This window comes from Leptodactylus fuscus, chromosome 8 (assembly GCF_031893055.1).
Source record: "Leptodactylus fuscus isolate aLepFus1 chromosome 8, aLepFus1.hap2, whole genome shotgun sequence".
Classification (NCBI taxonomy): Eukaryota; Metazoa; Chordata; class Amphibia; order Anura; family Leptodactylidae; genus Leptodactylus; species Leptodactylus fuscus.
In genome coordinates this window covers 95,856,744-95,880,360 of record NC_134272.1, presented here as the reverse complement: position 1 = coordinate 95,880,360, position 23,617 = coordinate 95,856,744, and the positions used below count along the sequence as shown (strand labels likewise).

Genomic DNA, 23,617 nt, shown 5'->3' with positions numbered 1-23,617 from the left:
ATATCACACACAATGTATCACTCCCATCATCCCTGACCCCAGGAGCTGACAATCTAATCTCTATATCACACACAATGTATCACTCCCATCATCCCTGACCCCAGGAGCTGACAATCTAATCTCTATATCACACAATGTATCACTCCCATCATCCCTGACCCCAGGAGCTGACACTCTAATCTCTATATCACACACAATGTATCACTCCCATCATCCCTGACCCCAGGAGCTGACAATCTAATCTCTATATCACACAATGTATCACTCCCATCATCCCTGACCCCAGGAGCTGACACTCTAATCTCTATATCACACACAATGTATCCCCCTGACCCCAGGAGCTGACAATCTAATCTCTATATCACACACAATGTATCACCCCCATCATCCCTGACCCCAGGAGCTGACAATCTAATCTCTATATCACACAATGTATCACCCCCATCATCCCTGACCCCAGGAGCTGACAATCTAATCTCTATATCACACACAATGTATCACTCCCATCATCCCTGACCCCAGGAGCTGACAATCTAATCTCTATATCACACAATGTATCACTCCCATCATCCCTGACCCCAGGAGCTGACACTCTAATCTCTATATCACACACAATGTATCACTCCCATCATCCCTGACCCCAGGAGCTGACAATCTAATCTCTATATCACACAATGTATCACTCCCATCATCCCTGACCCCAGGAGCTGACACTCTAATCTCTATATCACACACAATGTATCACTCCCATCATCCCTGACCCCAGGAGCTGACAATCTAATCTCTATATCACACAATGTATCACTCCCATCATCCCTGACCCCAGGAGCTGACACTCTAATCTCTATATCACACAATGTATCACTCCCATCATCCCTGACCCCAGGAGCTGACACTCTAATCTCTATATCACACAATGTATCACCCCCATCATCCCTGACCCCAGGAGCTGACACTCTAATCTCTATATCACACAATGTATCACCCCCATCATCCCTGACCCCAGGAGCTGACACTCTAATCTCTATATCACACACAATGTATCACTCCCATCATCCCTGACCCCAGGAGCTGACAATCTAATCTCTATATCACACAATGTATCACTCCCATCATCCCTGACCCCAGGAGCTGACACTCTAATCTCTATATCACACAATGTATCACTCCCATCATCCCTGACCCCAGGAGCTGACACTCTAATCTCTATATCACACAATGTATCACCCCCATCATCCCTGACCCCAGGAGCTGACACTCTAATCTCTATATCACACAATGTATCACCCCCATCATCCCTGACCCCAGGAGCTGACACTCTAATCTCTATATCACACACAATGTATCACTCCCATCATCCCTGACCCCAGGAGCTGACAATCTAATCTCTATATCACACAATGTATCACTCCCATCATCCCTGACCCCAGGAGCTGACACTCTAATCTCTATATCACACACAATGTATCCCCCTGACCCCAGGAGCTGACAATCTAATCTCTATATCACACACAATGTATCACCCCCATCATCCCTGACCCCAGGAGCTGACAATCTAATCTCTATATCACACAATGTATCACCCCCATCATCCCTGACCCCAGGAGCTGACAATCTAATCTCTATATCACACACAATGTATCACTCCCATCATCCCTGACCCCAGGAGCTGACAATCTAATCTCTATATCACACAATGTATCACTCCCATCATCCCTGACCCCAGGAGCTGACACTCTAATCTCTATATCACACACAATGTATCACTCCCATCATCCCTGACCCCAGGAGCTGACAATCTAATCTCTATATCACACAATGTATCACTCCCATCATCCCTGACCCCAGGAGCTGACACTCTAATCTCTATATCACACAATGTATCACTCCCATCATCCCTGACCCCAGGAGCTGACACTCTAATCTCTATATCACACAATGTATCACCCCCATCATCCCTGACCCCAGGAGCTGACACTCTAATCTCTATATCACACAATGTATCACCCCCATCATCCCTGACCCCAGGAGCTGACAATCTAATCTCTATATCACACACAGTGTATCACTCCCATCATCCCTTACCCCAGGAGCTGACAATCTAATCTCTATATCACACACAATGTATCACTCCCATCATCCCTGACCCCAGGAGCTGACAATCTAATCTCTATATCACACACAATGTATCACTCCCATCATCCTTATTTGCAGGGGATTGCTGTTGGCTTCTTCTTATCACTTGGATTATGAGATTATTCCAGTCTTTGTTCTTTCCATTGTCTCGGTGTCTTGCGCTTCTCCGGTTGGCGGTGAGCTGGTGATGGAGCGTTGACCTTCTGACCCCATTTAACCATCGCTCCGCTCGCCGCTGCCACCCTGACTTGCTCATTATTGATGTGAATGTTCGATTTGTGACCGCCTGATTGATAGGAGGTGACAGGCGGTATAAAAGGGCAGCGCGGGGTCACAGTCCATGAATATCAGCGCCAGATTATGATATTCGGCCGTGCAGGATCCTTCATTTACATTTTAATTGGCCCCAAATCTAATATTATTAATGAACAGATTATTCTGTATAATGTAACGGGCTGTAAATGGTGCGACGGCCGGAATAATGCGACAATTAATGTGCAAATACCATGAAATGACTGATATCGGGTGACGCGACGTCCAGTGTGCTGCGTCTTAAGAGACTAGCCCCCTATACATAGTCTATTATCAGGCCACGTGCACATGCGTGTCCAGTGTGTGACTGAGGATGACGTGTGAGCACTACACGGACACATTCACCTCAACTAATGAGCCTGGGCCACAACATGGAGGGGTGTAAGAGTCTGCTCACTGCTGTATACCTGGGCCTGTGATCATACACGGGTGTGTATATGTCACCTTACAGATGAATGTGTCCGTGTACTAGTGGTGAGCACGGACACAGCACACGCGTGAGCAGCTCACAGCTTTCTGCTAGGCCTTGTCTTACAGATCTTCATCGTTTTCAGGATCTGTCCTCACTGCAGCAACGGCGAATATTCCTGGTTACAGAGACTTCAAATCCTTCCTGATCTTGTCACACAGCTGAGGGTTTGTTACAGTTGCGTCCTGTCTATGAGGTTAGCAGCCTGGTGCAGACTGATACGTTACCTGCACTGATACATTGTAACAAACCTTCAGCTGTGTCACCGGAACTAGATCTTATTATTTCAGTATCATGTAGAATCGTCATAATCGCCATTTTTGACGCCATTCATGTGACGCGTTTTTCCGGTTATGACTTCACTTTTGTGTTTTAGCCGCATTCACATCACAAAGGCAACTCTGAATTACCTGAATGGAGATTACGAGGTGGAGCCCGGAACTGGAGGAGAACGCAACCCGTATCTGAAGAAGCACAATATCGAGACCTTCCTGATCGTCCGCTGCAGCCAGAAGAGAGTAAGAGCGGGGGATGTGTCCCGTCACTGTCATCCGCCATTACTTGGCCATACACCGCCAATATGGCCATCGTTACTGGGTCACCTTCTTAGAGCTCTGAGTGACACCTCGGCCTAGTCATGCATTTATCATAGACAGATCTTGGGAAAGCTGGGTGACATCTGCGGTAATAGCAGCCTTAGTCAGGGCCACTCAGCTTACCCAGGGACAGATCATCATCTTGGCGAGTTGTGTAGATGAGAGGCCTTGTCCTCATGTCACCACCACCGCTCATACCAGACACTCGCCCCTTTGGCTTCCTCTTCTGAATCCATTGAGAACTCCCATCATCCCTGGCAGAATCCAAGTAAAGAGAACTTGGGGGTGTCCAGTCCTAAACATGCAGCTGGCTCTAGGAGACAAATGGTAGGACTCGCACCTAACACTCCACAAGCTGCGCTAGTACATCTCCATGTGACTACTACATTATACCTGTACATGCTCCAGTCACATCCAAAGCTACACTCAGAATTCTTGTGGTTTCCAGTTAGCGCTCAGGCTCTAGAATCTCACTGCTGCCCCCTTCTGGTGTTACATAGAGCATGGCCAGGAGTGTCAGCAGGACTCTGCTATAAGGATGGCTCCCAATGGACATTACATTCTGCAGCATTGTGTATGCAGCTCTGGATGTGGCTGAGGTCTAAGAACTAATGTGTTAGCAGAATTATGAATGCAGCTCTGGGTGTGACTGGAGTGTAAGTTATGATGTAAGGAAAGGCCTTGTAAGTTGCTGAACATGACCCCTGCTGATATGTATGGAGGGCAATGGTATAAATGTGGCCTGGAGAATGTGGGGGCCCTGCAGCCTGGAGAATGTGGGGGCCCTGCGGCCTGGAGAATGTGGGGGCCCTGCGGCCTGGAGAATGTGGGGGCCCTGCGGCCTGGAGAATGTGGGGGCCCTGCGGCCTGGAGAATGTGGGGGCCCTGCGGCCTGGAGAATGTGGGGGCCCTGCGGCCTGGAGAATGTGGGGGCCCTGCGGCCTGGAGAATGTGGGGGCCCTGCGGCCTGGAGAATGTGGGGGCCCTGCGGCCTGGAGAATGTGGGGTTATGAATGTGGGGGCCCTGCGGCCTGGAGAATGTGGGGTTATGAATGTGGGGGCCCTGCGGCCTGGAGAATGTTGGGTTATGAATGTGGGGGCCCTGTGGCCTGGAGAATGTGGGGTTATGAATGTGGGGGCCCTGTGGCCTGGAGAATGTGGGGTTTTGAATATGGGGGCCAAGTAGGCTTGAGAATTCCCGTTTTTCCTATAACCTGTGGCCCACCAACTGTTGACAACTATGACTCTCATCATTCCCTGATAGCCTCCCTCCTTCTAATGTCTATGTGACGTGCTGATCGTGAGGGTCCCCTGTTGTAGAGCGGGGCCCCAGTTGCGCCCGCTGACCTGTGTAAGGGGACTGGTTTTGCAGCTTTCGGGGTCACTTCCAGGAACTTTCCCATGTGGAGATGATCTGGATCTGTTATCCGGATAATCTGCCCCTCTTACCTCCAATCCTGTCGGCCCCTTAATCCTCGGTTTTTGGAGCCCGCTGGATTTATTTTGCTCTCTGGATGTAATGAAAGACAAACATCGATGTAATTAAATTACCGGATCCAGAATCCGAGTCCCCGGGATTATTAGATTATAGGGCAGGAGCTCGTGCCAAGGAAAACGTTGTCCTTCAGGCTCCAGCACCCGGAGACTCGCTGTGCCTTTATAACTTCGGACACTGGGGTGAAGCCCATGTTACAGCGGGTGACCCCAAAATCCCTGCATTCTGTATATGGGTGATGGGCATGATTAGATTGGGGTGTGGGGGGGAGGGGCAGTGTCCACATTCACCTGCAGATTCCCCTGTGGATTGTCCTGAACATCAATGGTCTTTCTTTTCTGCAGAAGGAAGAAAAGGCGATGATTGCAAAGATGAATCGCCAGAGGACCAACTCTATAGGGCACAACCCGGGGCACTGGGGCGTGGAGCGGAACTTCTACAACCACCTGGGACCCAACCAAGTGTCCAAGGAGATGAAGAGAATGGTATGTGGCTCATCACTCGCCTCCAAAACCTTCATCCAGTCTTCTCGTCCTTACCAGCCTCTGTATTCCAGGCCATTCCTAGCAGTCTCCTTCACCTCTATCTTTTTGTCTTCATCTCCTAGCTCCCCTTCATTTCTGCCTCAATCACCCCGTCCTTATCTCCTCATCTCTATTAGCCAGTCTCTATCTTCCTGTCTCCATCACTTAGTCTCTGTTGCTCTGTCTGCCACAACCAGACGCCATTATCCAGCCCCTTCTTTTCTGTCACCTTCACCTTGCCTCTACCGTCCTGTCTCCATGGCCAAGTGTCTAACTTCATGTCTCCATCACCCAATGCCTAACTTCCTATCTGATACCCAGCCTGTACCTTTCTGCCTCCATGCCGTTCCCCGTCCCTCTCGCTCACACAGCGCATACACACGTTGTCGGGTCTCAGCCTGTTGTGAGGTGTGAATGTTGTCACGTCTGTTCTTGTCTTCTCGCCCTCGGGTCGAGTGATAACGTCACAATAACAGAAGCTGAGAGACCTCGGAGATCTGACCAGTTGTGATATCTCCTTCTAAGGTCCATGGGGACAATGTGCTTTCCTGGTGGTTCTCTATAACTCACAGGGGACAAAGTTATTATGGACATCAAGGGGCGATGTGTAGATGTAGATATCGCCAGGTGTAGCTTGGAGTTCCTGGGCTTCCTGTGCACCCTTATACAGACCTCTCCAGACCTGTGCACCCTTATACAGACCTCTCCAGACCTGTGCACCCTTATACAGACCTCTCCAGCGCTGTGTACTCTTATACAGACCTCTCCAGACCTGTGCACCCTTATACAGACCTCTCCAGACCTGTGCACCCTTATACAGACCTCTCCAGACCTGTGCACCCTTATACAGACCTCTCCAGACCTGTGCACCCTTATACAGACCTCTCCAGACCTGTGCACCCTTATACAGACCTCTCCAGACCTGTGCACCCTTATACAGACCCCTCCAGACCTGTGCACCCTTATACAAACCTCTCCAGACCTGTGCACGCTTATACAGACCTCTCCAGACCTGTGCACCCTTATACAGACCTCTCCAGACCTGTGCACCCTTATACAGACCTCTCCAGACCTGTGCACCCTTATACAGACCTCTCCAGACCTGTGCTCCCTTATATAGACCTCTGCAGACCTGTGCACCCTTATACAGACCTCTCCAGACCTGTGCACCCTTATACAGACCTCTCCAGACCTGTGCACCCTTATACAGACCTCTCCAGACCTGTGCACCCTTATACAGACCTCTCCAGACCTGTGATCCCTTATACAGACCTCTCCAGACCTGTGCACCCTTATACAGACCTCTCCAGACCTGTGCATCATTATACAGACCTCTCCAGACCTGTGATCCCTTATACAGACCTCTCCAGACCTGTGCACCCTTATACAGACCTCTCCAGACCTGTGCACCCTTATACAGACCTCTCCAGCGCTGTGTACTCTTATACAGACCTGTGCACCCTTATACAGACCTCTCCAGACCTGTGCATCCTTATACAGACCTCTCCAGCGCTGTGTACTCTTATACAGACCTCTCCAGACCTGTGCACCCTTATACAGACCTCTCCAGACCTGTGCACCCTTATACAGACCTCTCCAGACCTGTGCACCCTTATACAGACCTCTCCAGACCTGTGCACCCTTATACAGACCTCTCCAGACCTGTGCATCATTATACAGACCTCTCCAGACCTGTGATCCCTTATACAGACCTCTCCAGACCTGTGCACCCTTATACAGACCTCTCCAGACCTGTGCATCATTATACAGACCTCTCCAGACCTGTGATCCCTTATACAGACCTCTCCAGACCTGTGCACCCTTATACAGACCTCTCCAGACCTGTGCTCCCTTATACAGACCTCTCCAGACCTGTGCACCCTTATACAGACCTCTCCAGACCTGTGCACCCTTATACAGACCTCTCCAGACCTGTGCATCATTATACAGACCTCTCCAGACCCGTGATCCCTTATACAGACCTCTCCAGACCCGTGCACCCTTATACAGACCTCTCCAGACCCGTGCTCCCTTATACAGACCTCTCCAGACCCGTGCACCCATATACAGACCTCTCCAGACCCGTGCACCCTTATACAGACCTCTCCAGACCCGTGCACCCTTATACAGACCTCTCCAGACCCGTGCACCCTTATACAGACCTCTCCAGACCCGTGCACCCTTATACAGACCTCTCCAGACCCGTGCACCCTTATACAGACCTCTCCAGACCCGTGCACCCTTATACAGACCTCTGCAGACCCGTACACCCTTATACAGACCTCTCCAGACCCGTGCATCCTTATACAGACCTCTCCAGACCCGTGCACCCTTATACAGACCTCTCCAGACCCGTGCTCCCTTATACAGACCTCTCCAGACCTGTGCTCCCTTATACAGACCTCTGCAGACCTGTGCACCCTTATACAGACCTCTCCAGACCTGTACTCCCTTATACAGACCTCTCCAGACCTGTGCACCCTTATACAGACCTCTCCAGACCTGTGCACCCTTATACAGACCTCTCCAGACCTGTGCACCCTTATACAGACCTCTCCAGACCTGTGCACCCTTATACAGACCTCTCCAGACCTGTGCATCATTATACAGACCTCTCCAGACCTGTGATCCCTTATACAGACCTCTCCAGACCTGTGCACCCTTATACAGACCTCTCCAGACCTGTGCATCATTATACAGACCTCTCCAGACCTGTGATCCCTTATACAGACCTCTCCAGACCTGTGCACCCTTATACAGACCTCTCCAGACCTGTGCTCCCTTATACAGACCTCTCCAGACCTGTGCACCCTTATACAGACCTCTCCAGACCTGTGCTCCCTTATACAGACCTCTGCAGACCTGTGCACCCTTATACAGACCTCTCCAGACCTGTGCACCCTTATACAGACCTCTCCAGCCCTGTGCACCCTTATACAGACCTCTCCAGACCTGTGCACCCTTATACAGACCTCTCCAGACCTGTGCACCCTTATACAGACCTCTCCAGACCTGTGCACCCTTATACAGACCTCTCCAGACCTGTGCACCCTTATACAGACCTCTCCAGACCTGTGCACCCTTATACAGACCTCTCCAGACCTGTGCACCCTTATACAGACCTCTCCAGACCTGTGCACCCTTATACAGACCTCTCCAGACCTGTGCACCCTTATACAGACCTCTCCAGACCTGTGCACCCTTATACAGACCTCTCCAGACCTGTGCACCCTTATACAGACCTCTCCAGACCTGTGCACCCTTATACAGACCTCTCCAGCGCTGTGCACCCTTATACAGACCTCTCCAGACCTGTGCACCCTTATACAGACCTCTCCAGACCTGTGCACCCTTATACAGACCTCTCCAGACCTGTGCACCCTTATACAGACCTCTCCAGCGCTGTGTACTCTTATACAGACTTCTGCAGACCTGTTCTCCCCTATACAATCTCCTCAGACCTGTGCACCCCTATACAGACCTGTGCACCCCTATACAGACCTGTGCACCCCTATACAGACCTCTCCAGCGCTGTGTACTCTTATACAGACTTCTGCAGACCTGTTCTCCTCTATACAATCTCCTCAGACCTGTTCACCCTTATACAGACCTCTCCAGACCTGTGCACCCCTATACAGACCTCTCCAGCCCTGTGCACTCTTATACAGACTTCTGCAGACCTGTGCTCCCCTATACAGACCTGTGCACCCTTATACAGACCTCTCCAGCCCTGTGCACCCCTATACAATCTCCTCAGACCTGTGCATCCCTATACAGACCTGTGCACCCCTATACAGACCTCTCCAGCCCTGTGCACTCTTATACAGACTTCTGCAGACCTGTGCTCCCCTATACAGACCTCTCCAGACCTGTGCTCCCTTATACAGACCTCTCCAGCCCTGTGCACTCTTATACAGACTTCTGCAGACCTGTGCTCCCCTATACAGTCTCCTATTCTTATATAATCTCTTTTTGTTTTCCAGGGATTTGAAGATCCTAAAGACAAGTAAGTGGCCAGAAATTTTGATGTGACTCCTCTGAACATGAAATGCCCAAACACCATAAACCAACCACATATGGATTGTGGGGCATCTCCCGTCATTGTGCACTCGGTGGCGTCTGCTTTCTACATGTCTGGTGTCCATTTCTCTGTAATCTGTAAATCCTGGAACCTGGCAGCCGCCCCGGGATTATCACCTCCGTCCTCTTACAAGGTTCTTACAATTACAGAGGCGTTATAACCCTATTTCTGTCAGTACATCAGACGTTTCGCTTACCTCCAGGTGATGGCTAATGGTCGGTGTAAGCCTTTTTCTCGACTTGATGTCAGTGAATGACCACAAGCCGCCCTGACCCAGCTGAGGGTTTGCTACAATTGTATCCAGTCTAGACAATCCTCTATAAAGCCCGTTCAGGCTGATACATGTTACCTGCACTGATACATTGTAACAAACAGGACAGGTGAGAGATTTATGCTGATCTTTATGTTTAGTTCAAAGGATCCTCTGCTCTGATACATTGCAACAAACACTCAGCAGTGAGAAGTATAAGGCCAGGCCAGGTTTCCATTCCCTGCCAGTAAGCAGATATATCAGAAATCCCCCCGTTATCCACAGTGATGAGCAAGGCTGTGGGCTGTATCCTGTGTGTGAGATGCTGCAGCGCCCCGGGGATTGTATAAGCGGGGCTGTGTGCCCCCCCCCCCCCATCTATGTCGCACATATGTTTATGCTGGGACTTGTAGTTCTTGCTATGAGGTTTTTTTTGCAGCTCAGCTGTATTTATATCAGGGATCAGAGTGTCTCCTGCTCATGCCCCTGGGACGCTGCTTTTCTCACGGGTAAAATGTCTCAGGCTCCTCCTGTTCTCGGAGAAGTGACCCCCTCTGTCCTCCGGGAGCCTGGAAACATAAGGCGCATGGAAAATGCACTCATTAACCCTTTCCTCAGCCTGAACTATGGACGTGCACCGGAACACTTGTGTCATCGACTCTGTGATACCATCCTAAGGCTACAGGGCGCCGATACTGGAAAGAATATACCACCAAAGAGGCTGCGGGCCTTGAGGGTCAGGGATCAGAATGCACATGATCGCCTATTATCATCTTCATTATACTGCAGGGGCCCCTGTGCAAGGGCAGTATGGGGGCCCCTGCTCTGTCATCATGGAGGGCCTCCTAGGCGCACTCATGGAAGGTGACACGTGACTGCAGGTTAGTGTGTAGTCTGTAACGGCGGAGACACATGACTCTACGTAAGAGCTGCAGACACGACCCAGGACGGGATACTCATTGGGGTCTGTTTACAAAGTTGCTTCATTTTTATTTTTAGATTCATTGAAGCCAGAAACGTCTGTAAGCGTTTGTGCCCCTTTCCGTCATGGCCGCCGCTGTGGCCTGTGTCATGTGTGTAACATCTGGTGAATGCCAAGTATTTATGTCCTTCTCTATTAACCCTTTGTCTTCTGTGCCCGCTCTCTTAGGAGCATTCAGGAGAACATGAACCCTGAGGATGAAGTGGATGAATTTCTGGGCCGCGCTATTGATGCTCGAAGTATTGACCGGCTGCGCTCAGAACATGTCCGGAAAATTCTGCTGACGTTCCGTGAGCCTGACCTGGAGAAGAAGGTGATAGGTCGCCGTCCATGGGACTATACAATTTCATGTCCTCCATCTCCATGAGACGTATCTGCACATCAAGCTCACTGCAACCTTATATCTTGTATCATGGCATCAGTGTGTATATATATATATATATATATATATATATATATATATATATATATATATATATATATAGTATATACTGACAGTGTGCTACCTGCAGCCACCACTAGAGAGAGCTTGCTGCATAATTACAGGTCCCACTGATGTCATTATCAATTCTGTATGCAGTGAGCTCCCCCTGCTGGTGGCGGCAGGCAGCACAGAATGTTATCATGGGAGTTGTAGTTCACCACGTTTGATGAGCTGGGATTTGTGTCTTTGCTGTAAAATAAATGTTAAATTGACAGGAGGAACCGCAGAGTCTCACTTGACTCCTTTTTTTCTTTCGTTTCAGTATTCCAAGCAGGTGGACGATCGGTTTGGAGCGTATGTTGCGTGCGCGTTTATCGTCTTCCTCTTTGTATGTTTCGTGCAGATCATCATTGTTCCGCAGTGAGTAGATTTTGCTCTTTTGTTCCTTGCAGTCGGTGGCAGTATAGAAGGAAAGGTTCATAGTCTTCCAGTTTCTATGTGAATTCCTCACAGTGTTCAGGATCTCTGCTTGCTGCCATGTAGGAACCTTCGTATTGTTCTTCTAGGGACACACGGCCGTGTGTATATCACATGACTGGGACAGAGCTGTAATACTTAACCCAAAACTCACTTGTGTAGGTCACCTCTTAAAGGGATAGCCCCCTGGATCCATCATGTGGTCCAGGTTACTGTTGAGCCCCTTGGTTCTCTCATAACAGTCCATGATATGAGTAGGTTAGGTGAGCGGGTATAAAGTGGGGCCAAGAGGCGCTGCCGAGGGCCCCTGCTGAGAATGCACCTGCCTATAGCTACTGCTGAGCTTCACTGGCTGGTCACTACATATGGTTTTAGGAGAGATGTATTAGAGATCCTCTAGACTGAGGGATCGGGGGTCTCCAGAAATTGTCTCAGCGTATATTCTGACGGTCTGTTGGTCTTCAGTGTTGTCTTGGGGTGTAGTCTGGGAGCAGGTGGGTTTGCAGTGTTGTTGGGGTGTAGTCTGGGAGCAGGTGGGTTTGCAGTGTTGTTGGGGTGTAGTCTGGGAGCAGGTGGGTTTGCAGTGTTGTTGGGATGTAGTCTGGGAGCAGGTGGGTTTGCAGTGTTGTTGGGGTGTAGTCTGGGAGCAGGTGGGTTTGCAGTGTTGTTGGGGTGTAGTCTGGGAGCAGGTGGGTTTGCAGTGTTGTTGGGGTGTAGTCTGGGAGCAGGTGGGTTTGCAGTGTTGGGGTGTAGTCTGGGAGCAGGTGGGTTTGCAGTGTTGTTGGGGTGTAGTCTGGGAGCAGGTGGGTTTGCAGTGTTGTTGGGGTGTAGTCTGGGAGTAGGTGGGTTTGCAGTATTGTTGGGGTGTAGTCTGTGAGCAGGTGGGTTTGCAGTGTTGTTGGGGTGTAGTCTGGGAGTAGGTGGGTTTGCAGTGTTGGGGTGTAGTCTGGGAGTAGGTGGGTTTGCAGTGTTGTTGGGGTGTAGTCTGTGAGCAGGTGGGTTTGCAGTGTTGTTGGGGTGTAGTCTGGGAGCAGGTGGGTTTGCAGTGTTGTTGGGGTGTAGTCTGGGAGTAGGTGGGTTTGCAGTGTTGTTGGGGTGTAGTCTGGGAGCAGGTGGGTTTGCAGTGTTGTTGGGGTGTAGTCTGGGAGCAGGTGGGTTTGCAGTGTTGGGGTGTAGTCTGGGAGCAGGTGGGTTTGCAGTGTTGTTGGGGTGTAGTCTGGGAGTAGGTGGGTTTGCAGTGTTGTTGGGGTGTAGTCTGGGAGCAGGTGGGTTTGCAGTGTTGTTGGGGTGTAGTCTGGGAGCAGGTGGGTTTGCAGTGTTGGGGTGTAGTCTGGGAGCAGGTGGGTTTGCAGTGTTGTTGGGGTGTAGTCTGGGAGCAGGTGGGTTTGCAGTGTTGGGGTGTAGTCTGGGAGCAGGTGGGTTTGCAGTGTTGGGGTGTAGTCTGGGAGCAGGTGGGTTTGCAGTGTTGGGGTGTAGTCTGGGAGCAGGTGGGTTTGCAGTGTTGTTGGGGTGTAGTCTGGGAGTAGGTGGGTTTGCAGTGTTGTTGGGGTGTAGTCTGGGAGCAGGTGGGTTTGCAGTGTTGTTGGGGTGTAGTCTGGGAGTAGGTGGGTTTGCAGTGTTGTTGGGGTGTAGTCTGGGAGTAGGTGGGTTTGCAGTGTTGGGGTGTAGTCTGGGAGCAGGTGGGTTTGCAGTGTTGGGGTGTAGTCTGGGAGCAGGTGGGTTTGCAGTGTTGTTGGGGTGTAGTCTGGGAGCAGGTGGGTTTGCAGTGTTGGGGTGTAGTCTGGGAGCAGGTGGGTTTGCAGTGTTGTTGGGGTGTAGTCTGGGAGTAGGTGGGTTTGCAGTGTTGTTGGGGTGTAGTCTGGGAGCAGATGGGTTTGCAGTGTTGTTGGGGTGTAGTCTGTGAGCAGGTGGGTTTGCAGTGTTGTTGGGGTGTAGTCTGGGAGTAGGTGGGTTTGCAGTGTTGTTGGGGTGTAGTCTGGGAGCAGATGGGTTTGCAGTGTTGTTCGGGTGTAGTCTGGGAGCAGATGGGTTTGCAGTGTTGTTGGGGTGTAGTCTGGGAGCAGGTGGGTTTGCAGTGTTGTTGGGGTGTAGTCTGGGAGCAGGTGGGTTTGCAGTGTTCTTTCAGGGTGTTGTCTTGGGGTGTAGTCTGAGGGAGCTGTGAGCGTGGTGCTGTGTCGGGGTGCAGTCTGGGGGGTCTCTATTCTCGCCCTGTTATAATCACCCCCTTGTTCTCTGTTTGCAGCTCCACCTTCATGCTGGGCTTCTATCTCGCCTGCTTCCTCATCCTGATCCTTGTGCTGAGCGTCTCTCTGATCTACTCCTGTATCAAGGTGAGTGGCCGCAGTGCCTCATTGAGGGACTTGCGGGTTCTCTAGAAAGTTCCTCCATATTTTTAGATCTCTGCTTGCTGTCAGTGACTGGGACCATTAATTGAATCCTGATCTCATAGTTCTCATAGCTGAGGATTTGTTACAGTTGTTTCCGGTCTAGACAATCTGTGTGCTAGGAACAACCTTAACCCCTGCCTGACTGCCCCTCCCCCACCCCCTGCTCCACCCTCCTTTTTTTATTCCCTGGGTCATTAGATTATAATTATGTAAGTCGCCGTCATTTATATCCGTCTGTCTCAGCGACATTTAATGTCTACAAGAGGAAATAGATGAAATCCATTACCCAATAAATAATTGGCGTCCAGACCAGAGGCGACTTCTAATAACGTTATCCCCCCGCGCTCACCAAACACAGGCCGATCGCCGGACTCTGAATATTTTACGACAGTCGCCTGCATCTCAGGGCAAAACCTCCAGCGCCCCGCACTTTCTTCATCTACTGCTGTTATGTCAAAGGCTGCAGATTCCCTGTATTCTGTGACAACCCCGGAGAAGGAGAAGTTGTCACTGAAGTCATTGCTTAGTATTAGAGCTGGGTGAACTTCTCAAGATTAGTGTCATGGTCGGCGGCTCTGGTCCCTGGTTCGTTTCAGAAAGAACAAATTTGGTTCACACTTTAAATTGGCATAGTGTAGTATAGTCTGGGGGCTCCTAGGACTATATATCTATAATACATAGTGTATGACACTGTCAGGGCTCCTAGGACTATATATATCTATAATACATAGTGTATGACACTGTCAGGGCTCCTAGGACTATATATATCTATAATACATAGTGTATGACACTGTCAGGGCTCCTAGGACTATATATATCTATAATACATAGTGTATGACACTGTCAGGGCTCCTAGGACTATATATATCTATAATACATAGTGTATGACACTGTCAGGGCTCCTAGGACTATATATCTATAATACATAGTGTATGACACTGTCAGGGCTCCTAGGACTATATATATCTATAATACATAGTGTATGACACTGTCAGGGCTCCTAGGACTATATATCTATAATACATAGTGTATGACACTGTCAGGACTCCTAGGACTGTATATATCTATAATACATAGTGTATGACACTGTCAGGGCTCCTAGGACTATATATATCTACAATACATAGTGTATGACACTGTCAGGGCTCCTAGGACTATATATATCTACAATACATAGTGTATGACACTGTCAGGGCTCCTAGGACTATATATATCTATAATACATAGTGTATGACACTGTCAGGGCTCCTAGGACTATATATATCTATAATACATAGTGTATGACACTGTCAGGGCTCCTAGGACTATATATATCTATAATACATAGTGTATGACACTGTCAGGGCTCCTAGGACTATATATATATATATATATATATATATATATATATATCTATAATACATAGTGTATGACACTGTCAGGACTCCTAGGACTGTATATATCTATAATACATAGTGTATGACACTGTCAGGGCTCCTAGGACTATATATATCTATAATACATAGTGTATGACACTGTCAGGGCTCCTAGGACTATATATATCTATAAGACATAGTGTATGACACTGTCAGGACTCCTAGGACTGTATATATCTATAATACATAGTGTATGACACTGTCAGGGCTCCTAGGACTGTATATATCTATAATACATAGTGTATGACACTGTCAGGGCTCCTAGGACTATATATATCTACAATACATAGTGTATGACACTGTCAGGGCTCCTAGGACTATATATATCTACAATACATAGTGTATGACACTGTCAGGGCTCCTAGGACTATATATATCTACAATACATAGTGTATGACACTGTCAGGGCTCCTAGGACTATATATATCTATAATACATAGTGTATGACACTGTCAGGGCTCCTAGGACTATATATATATATCTATAATACATAGTGTATGACACTGTCAGGACTCCTAGGACTGTATATATCTATAATACATAGTGTATGACACTGTCAGGGCTCCTAGGACTATATATATCTATAATACATAGTGTATGACACTGTCAGGGCTCCTAGGACTATATATATCTATAATACATAGTGTATGACACTGTCAGGGCTCCTAGGACTATAAATATATATCTATAATACATAGTGTATGACACTGTCAGGGCTCCTAGGACTATATATATCTATAATACATAGTGTATGACACTGTCAGGGCTCCTAGGACTATATATATCTATAATACATAGTGTATGACACTGTCAGGGCTCCTAGGACTATATATATCTATAATACATAGTGTATGACACTGTCAGGGCTCCTAGGACTATATATATCTATAATACATAGTGTATGACACTGTCAGGGCTCCTAGGACTATATATCTATAATACATAGTGTATGACACTGTCAGGGCTCCTAGGACTATATATATCTATAATACATAGTGTATGACACTGTCAGGGCTCCTAGGACTATATATCTATAATACATAGTGTATGACACTGTCAGGACTCCTAGGACTGTATATATCTATAATACATAGTGTATGACACTGTCAGGGCTCCTAGGACTATATATATCTACAATACATAGTGTATGACACTGTCAGGGCTCCTAGGACTATATATATCTATAATACATAGTGTATGACACTGTCAGGGCTCCTAGGACTATATATATCTATAATACATAGTGTATGACACTGTCAGGGCTCCTAGGACTATATATATCTATAATACATAGTGTATGACACTGTCAGGGCTCCTAGGACTATATATATATATATCTATAATACATAGTGTATGACACTGTCAGGACTCCTAGGACTGTATATATCTATAATACATAGTGTATGACACTGTCAGGGCTCCTAGGACTATATATATCTATAATACATAGTGTATGACACTGTCAGGGCTCCTAGGACTGTATATATCTATAAGACATAGTGTATGACACTGTCAGGGCTCCTAGGACTATATATATCTACAATACATAGTGTATGACACTGTCAGGGCTCCTAGGACTATATATATCTACAATACATAGTGTATGACACTGTCAGGGCTCCTAGGACTATATATATCTATAATACATAGTGTATGACACTGTCAGGGCTCCTAGGACTATATATATCTATAATACATAGTGTATGACACTGTCAGGGCTCCTAGGACTATATATATATATATATCTATAATACATAGTGTATGACACTGTCAGGACTCCTAGGACTGTATATATCTATAATACATAGTGTATGACACTGTCAGGGCTCCTAGGACTATATATATCTATAATACATAGTGTATGACACTGTCAGGACTCCTAGGACTATATATATATCTATAATACATAGTGTATGACACTGTCAGGGCTCCTAGGACTATATATATCTATAATACATAGTGTATGACACTGTCAGGGCTCCTAGGACTATATATATATATATCTATAATACATAGTGTATGACACTGTCAGGACTCCTAGGACTGTATATATCTATAATACATAGTGTATGACACTGTCAGGGCTCCTAGGACTATATATATCTATAATACATAGTGTATGACACTGTCAGGGCTCCTAGGACTATATATATCTATAATACATAGTGTATGACACTGTCAGGGCTCCTAGGACTATAAATATATATCTATAATACATAGTGTATGACACTGTCAGGGCTCCTAGGACTATATATATCTATAATACATAGTGTATGACACTGTCAGGGCTCCTAGGACTATATATATCTATAGTACATAGTGTATGACACTGTCAGGGCTCCTAGGACTATATATATCTATAATACATAGTGTATGACACTGTCAGGACTCCTAGTACTGTATATATCTATAATACATAGTGTATGACACTGTCAGGGCTCCTAGGACTATATATATCTATAATACATAGTGTATGACACTGTCAGGGCTCCTAGGACTGTATATATCTATAATACATAGTGTATGACACTGTCAGGGCTCCTAGGACTATATATATCTATAATACATAGTGTATGACACTGTCAGGGCTCCTAGGACTATATATATCTATAATACATAGTGTATGACACTGTCAGGGCTCCTAGGACTATATATATCTATAATACATAGTGTATGACACTGTCAGGGCTCCTAGGACTATATATCTCTAATACATAGTGTATAACACTGACATGAGTAGATTGTAAGCTCTCTGGCTCTGGAGTAACCTCCTCCTCCTCTTTGTTTCTCGCAGCTCTTTCCATCTCCGCTCCAGACTTTATCTAAAAAGATTGTGCAGTCTCGGATTAACAGCACAGCGGTGGGAATCGTCACCATAATCCTCGTCTTCCTCTCTTCATTTATTAACATGGTAAGAATGGACAATGACAATGAGGAGGATCTGCACAGAGCCCTGTACTCCAGTCACCTCCAGAGCTGCACTCACAAATCTGCCATCATATCATATACTCTAGTCACCTCTAGAGCTGCAGTTCTAACTGCAGGGTCTCTTATCTTCCAGTTCATGTGCAGTAATACGGACCTGCGGAGCTGCCTGGCTGCAGAGTACAACCTTCCCCTGAACAGCGTCACCCCGTGTCTGGTGAGGAACTCCGCCCTGAACTACAGCCTGTCCACTGAGAGCGGATTCTGCGGGGACCCGGCCCCCAACTGCAACTTCCCAGAGGTAAAGTGTGGCCCTTAGTAGTGCAGGGGCCTTAAAGGGCCGGCTCAGGGATTGTGCCGCTGACTTCTCCCTCTTCCTTCCTTGCAGTACTTCACCTCGTGCATCCTCCTCAGCCTCCTCGCCTGCTCCGTCTTTCTGCAGATCAGCAGTATCGGGAAGCTCATTCTGATGCTGATCATCGACCTGGTCTACGTCATGGTTGTGGAGATCCCACAGGTGGCGCTCTTTGACAATGCGGATCTCCTAGTGGCGGCCAATGGGATGTGAGTAATAATACAGGCGCGTCTATAGGTCATGATATAGTATGGAGATGCATGACACACCAGTATGTATATATGTGTATACACGTCAGTAACTGCGCAGGGGCGGGGCCTGGCTGGAGATTTGTTTCTGGGCTCTTGGACCATCGCGGACATGTAAATAACACAATCGTGTGCGAAGTCAGAGAGAACCAAAAACCATGTGTGGTGTGCATGGGGCCTTATAGGCAGGACATTGTTCTACTCCAGAGCTGCACTCACTATTCTGCAGGCTTCAGAGCTGAAATCCCTTTCCTGCTTGGTCAGCAGCTGCCCTCAGCTTCCTCTGGTGCGTTGCATTCTGGGAATCTGCCCCGTGGTTACACTGCAGCCTGAAGCCCCTGCTCAATGGTGCAAGGTTCATGCTGAGCAGCCTCGCTGTGTCTAAGACTGAGCGGCCTCGCTGTATCTAAGACTGAGCGGCCTCGCTGTGTCTAAGACTGAGCGGCCTCGCTGTATCTAAGACTGAGCGGCCTCGCTGTATCTAAGGCTGAGCGGCCTCGCTGTATCTAAGACTGAGCGGCCTCGCTGTGTCTAAGACTGAGCGGCCTCGCTGTACCTAAGGCTGAGCGGCCTCGCTGTATCTAAGACTGAGCGGCCTCGCTGTGTCTAAGACTGAGCGGCCTCGCTGTATCTAAGACTGAGCAGCCTCGCTGTATCTAAGACTGAGCAGCTTCAGCTTTCTGCTCTGGATTCTGCAGGGTCAGTGTCTGAGGCAGAGGATCGCCTCATCGGGCTAGTTCACACTTAAATTACATGTTGCTTATTTTGGTCCTGAAAGCTTCCTAATTTTAGGAGCTTTTTTTGTAGCTTTTTTTTGTAAAATCAGCATCAAAAGAAGCCAGGCTGTTTTCCCTTCCCGTAAAGTGAATGGGCCAAAAAAAAAAAGCCTCGCTGTTTCGGTCGCTTTTTTTTTGCAAAAAAAAAGCTAGGTTTTATGCAAAAAAAAAAAAAGCCTGATTTTTCGCCTCCCATTCACTTCTATCGCTTTCTTCAGGCGGAAAACGAAGCAAGGTCACGTCGCATTTCTGCTGGCAGTCTATCTACACAGACCGCTATTGTAAAGGGGCGGATTCTGAAGCGAAATCAGCCGCCTCTTTACCCCCGTGTGAACTAGCCCAGATTCCTCTGTGTGAATGATTTCCCATTACAATGACTTATTATTACTAATTATTATTGCTAATTACTCATTACTATTCATCACTAATTACTATTACTTATTATTACTGATTACTAATTATTATTGCTGCTAATTACTTATTACTTTTGTACTTTTTCTCTTCCAGTGAATTCTCCAATTCCACAATGAACTGGTAAGATAACCGCACTGTCTGGTCTATTGTATTCTGTCCCCGGAGGTCAGTGTCCTGGGCGAGCTGGATCCGGTGCCCGGGGATACAGGGGACTCTCCCCTGCTGTGTGTTTTTGGCGTTGCGAGCGCAGCACCGCTGACAGGCGGCCATGATTTGCACAGACACTGATGTGCAGTTTTTCTGCGTCCCCAGGCTCACCTATAGAACCAGCATTTGTACGCCGCCTCGTTGTGCGGTAATACCGTCCGTCACCACATTTGATGCCCGCGCTGTAGTTGCTATAATGTGGAGAACACAAAGACCCCGCTCGGGCCTGCACATTGCACAGCTGTTTGGTACATTTATGTCCCCTAAGAGCTAAACAGCCCAGACTGAGACACTGTAACAAACCCACAGCTGTGCGAGCAGAACAATATTGTGTTATGGAGATTATTTATACAATGAATTGTGTGAAAAATATTAAAGGTAAATGGTTCTTAAAGGGAAAGTTCAAATCCAGTCAAGAGCTGCGCAGTCCCCAGTGGCAGGGTGTGCATGTGGCCCCTTTTGTCATAGTTACTGACTATCGCCCTCGATCAGACGTCTCCTTGGCTCTCCACAGCACAGACGGGGTTCCCAGAGTTACCCTGAAGATCGCCACCCCCGTGATCATCAGCGTCTTCGTGCTGGCGCTCTACCTGCACGCTCAGCAGGTGGAATCCACGGCCAGGCTGGACTTTCTATGGAAGCTTCAGGTACAGGAGGGGAGACATTGGGGGGCTGTGGCGGATCCAGGGGCTCAGCACAAGCTCGTGTGTCTTATGTCTTCTTATTGTCCTTCAGGCCACTGAGGAGAAGGAGGAGATGGAGGAGCTGCAGGCCTACAACCGCCGTCTGCTGCACAACATCCTCCCGAAGGACGTGGCCGCACATTTTCTTGCACGGGAGAGACGAAACGACGAGCTGTATTACCAGTCCTGCGAGTGCGTGGCCGTCATGTTCGCTTCCATCAGCAACTTCTCCGAATTCTATGTGGAACTTGAGGCCAACAATGAAGGTGTTGAGTGTCTGCGGCTCCTCAATGAGATCATCGCTGACTTCGATGAGGTGAGGCAAAGAAATGGACGCTAAAATATTGTAAGCTCAAGGCTCAAATAAACAATATGGCTGCCTCCTGGTATTTCTCAGATTATCAGTGAGGACGAGTTTCGGCAGCTGGAGAAGATCAAGACAATTGGCAGCACGTACATGGCGGCTTCAGGACTGAATGACACAACGTACGACAAGGCTGGGAAGTCTCACATCAAGGCGCTGGCGGACTATGCGATGAGGCTGATGGATCAAATGAAATACATCAATGAGCACTCATTCAACAACTTCCAGATGAAGATCGGTGGGTAGGGGGTGTAGACTGGCACCAAGGCCCAGACCAAACCTCCAAAATATAGGAGAGCCCAGACCCCTAAATGAATCCTAGGAGTCTGGGATCGTAGACCTAGAAAATGAATCTCGAGGGTCCTTGGCTTTCTATGTGTATAATGGGGATTGGGGGCCTGCACTGACTTTTTGGGTGGTGATAGGTCTGGCCCTGGCAGATCCGAGCTGGTGGCTGTAGGATGAAACAAGGCTCATGTCATGTTGTATTTCAGGGCTAAACATTGGACCGGTGGTCGCTGGAGTCATCGGAGCTCGTAAACCCCAGTATGACATTTGGGGGAACACTGTAAACGTGGCGAGTCGTATGGACAGCACTGGTGTCCCCGAGAGGATTCAGGTGGGTCCGGGTCCGCGCTTGTGTAGCTGAGGTTTGGATCCTTTCTGCTCCGTTCCTTATTGTCATTGTTGCGTTTCAGGTGACGGCTGATCTGCAGCAGGTCCTGGCCGCCTGTAACTACTCGCTGGAGTGCAGAGGGGTGGTCAAGGTCAAAGGCAAAGGCGAGATGACCACCTATTTTCTAAATCAAGGACCCTCTAGCAGTTAGCGACGCGGGAGAAGCTCAGCCACTACTGTGCACTGATACATGTCCAATGTGCCCGCCGGCGAGGAGCCAAAGTGGCTGCCAGCAGCCGCATGAACCAGGAGCTCCGGCAGGCTGACGGGTGTTTGACCAAAGATAACGCTCACGAACGTACAAACTCCTGAGCGGGGAGACGAGCGCAGGACGGAGATATTTATTGATACGACTCATTGATTTCCTCTATGAAGGAAGGAATGTATTAAGGTACCGACGGCAATGTACAAGGACCCAACGCCAGGACCGTCCCGTGGCCTTCTCCTTGTGACCAGACCCATTCTATGGGATTTGCTACCTGACACCAGCCATGGATGAGGATGTGGCCAGAACACGGGGTCTCCAGATTTATTACTCCAGATGGGATTATTACATGTAAACCTAAAGTGAACCTGGAGACGCCGCGGAGGGGCGAGAGATAACCCCGGCACAGGGCGGCCGGTCACAGGTTCACTTTAGGACCGCGCCCCTGACTCGCTGTAAGATCTGCACCTTTTTGTAATTTTATTTTGTAATATTTTAGCGTGGAGATCTAGCAAAAAAAACAAAAAACCACAGATGATATATTTTGTAAATTCTATACAAAGGCAGACGCCGAGCGAACTGAGCACACGACGTGTATTCACCCTGTATAGTACGAGTCGCTTCTCATCTCCTCACCCTCCTGCATTTCTCTGGATACAGACCGGGCAGCTTCACAGACAGTGCAGTATACAGCAAATGACTAAATACACCCCAAATACTGCAATATACAGCAGAGTGCGCCCCGAATACTGCAATATACAGCAGGGTGCGCCCCAAATACTGCAATATACAGCAGAGTGCGCCCCCAAATACTGCAATATACAGCAGAGTGCGCCCCGAATACTGCACTATACAGCAGAGTGCGCCCCGAATACTGCACTATACAGCAGAGTGCGCCCCAAATACTGCAATATACAGCAGGGTGCGCCCCAAATACTGCAATATACAGCAGAGTGCGCCCCCAAATACTGCAATATACAGCAGAGTGCGCCCCCAAATACTGCAATATACAGCAGAGTGCGCCCCAAATACTGCAATACACAGCAGAGTGCGCCCCAAATACTGCAATATACAGCAGAGTGCGCCCCCAAATACTGCAATATACAGCAGAGTGCGCCCCAAATACTGCAATACACAGCAGAGTGCGCCCCAAATACTGCAATACACAGCAGAGTGCACCCCCAAATACTGCAATATACAGCAGAGTGCGCCCCCA

At 48.3% G+C, this 23,617-nt stretch overlaps 1 protein-coding gene across 1 annotated transcript in view; it reads left to right on the top strand.

Moving 5' to 3' along the window:
* Positions 1–23,209, top strand: part of ADCY5 (adenylate cyclase 5) — a 108,712-nt gene extending 85,503 nt beyond the window's left edge. Inside the window, exons 7-21 of the mRNA XM_075284715.1 lie at positions 3,294–3,435; positions 5,353–5,493; positions 9,516–9,538; positions 11,014–11,158; positions 11,592–11,689; positions 13,989–14,076; positions 18,343–18,459; positions 18,610–18,774; positions 18,862–19,037; positions 20,360–20,386; positions 20,988–21,120; positions 21,209–21,472; positions 21,554–21,758; positions 22,015–22,139; positions 22,219–23,209. Of these exons, the coding sequence (XP_075140816.1) occupies positions 3,294–3,435; positions 5,353–5,493; positions 9,516–9,538; positions 11,014–11,158; positions 11,592–11,689; positions 13,989–14,076; positions 18,343–18,459; positions 18,610–18,774; positions 18,862–19,037; positions 20,360–20,386; positions 20,988–21,120; positions 21,209–21,472; positions 21,554–21,758; positions 22,015–22,139; positions 22,219–22,347 (1,978 nt within the window). The 3' untranslated portion in view covers positions 22,348–23,209. The remainder of the gene's footprint in view (positions 1–3,293; positions 3,436–5,352; positions 5,494–9,515; positions 9,539–11,013; positions 11,159–11,591; positions 11,690–13,988; positions 14,077–18,342; positions 18,460–18,609; positions 18,775–18,861; positions 19,038–20,359; positions 20,387–20,987; positions 21,121–21,208; positions 21,473–21,553; positions 21,759–22,014; positions 22,140–22,218) is intronic.
* The last annotated feature ends 408 nt before the right edge of the window (positions 23,210–23,617 follow it).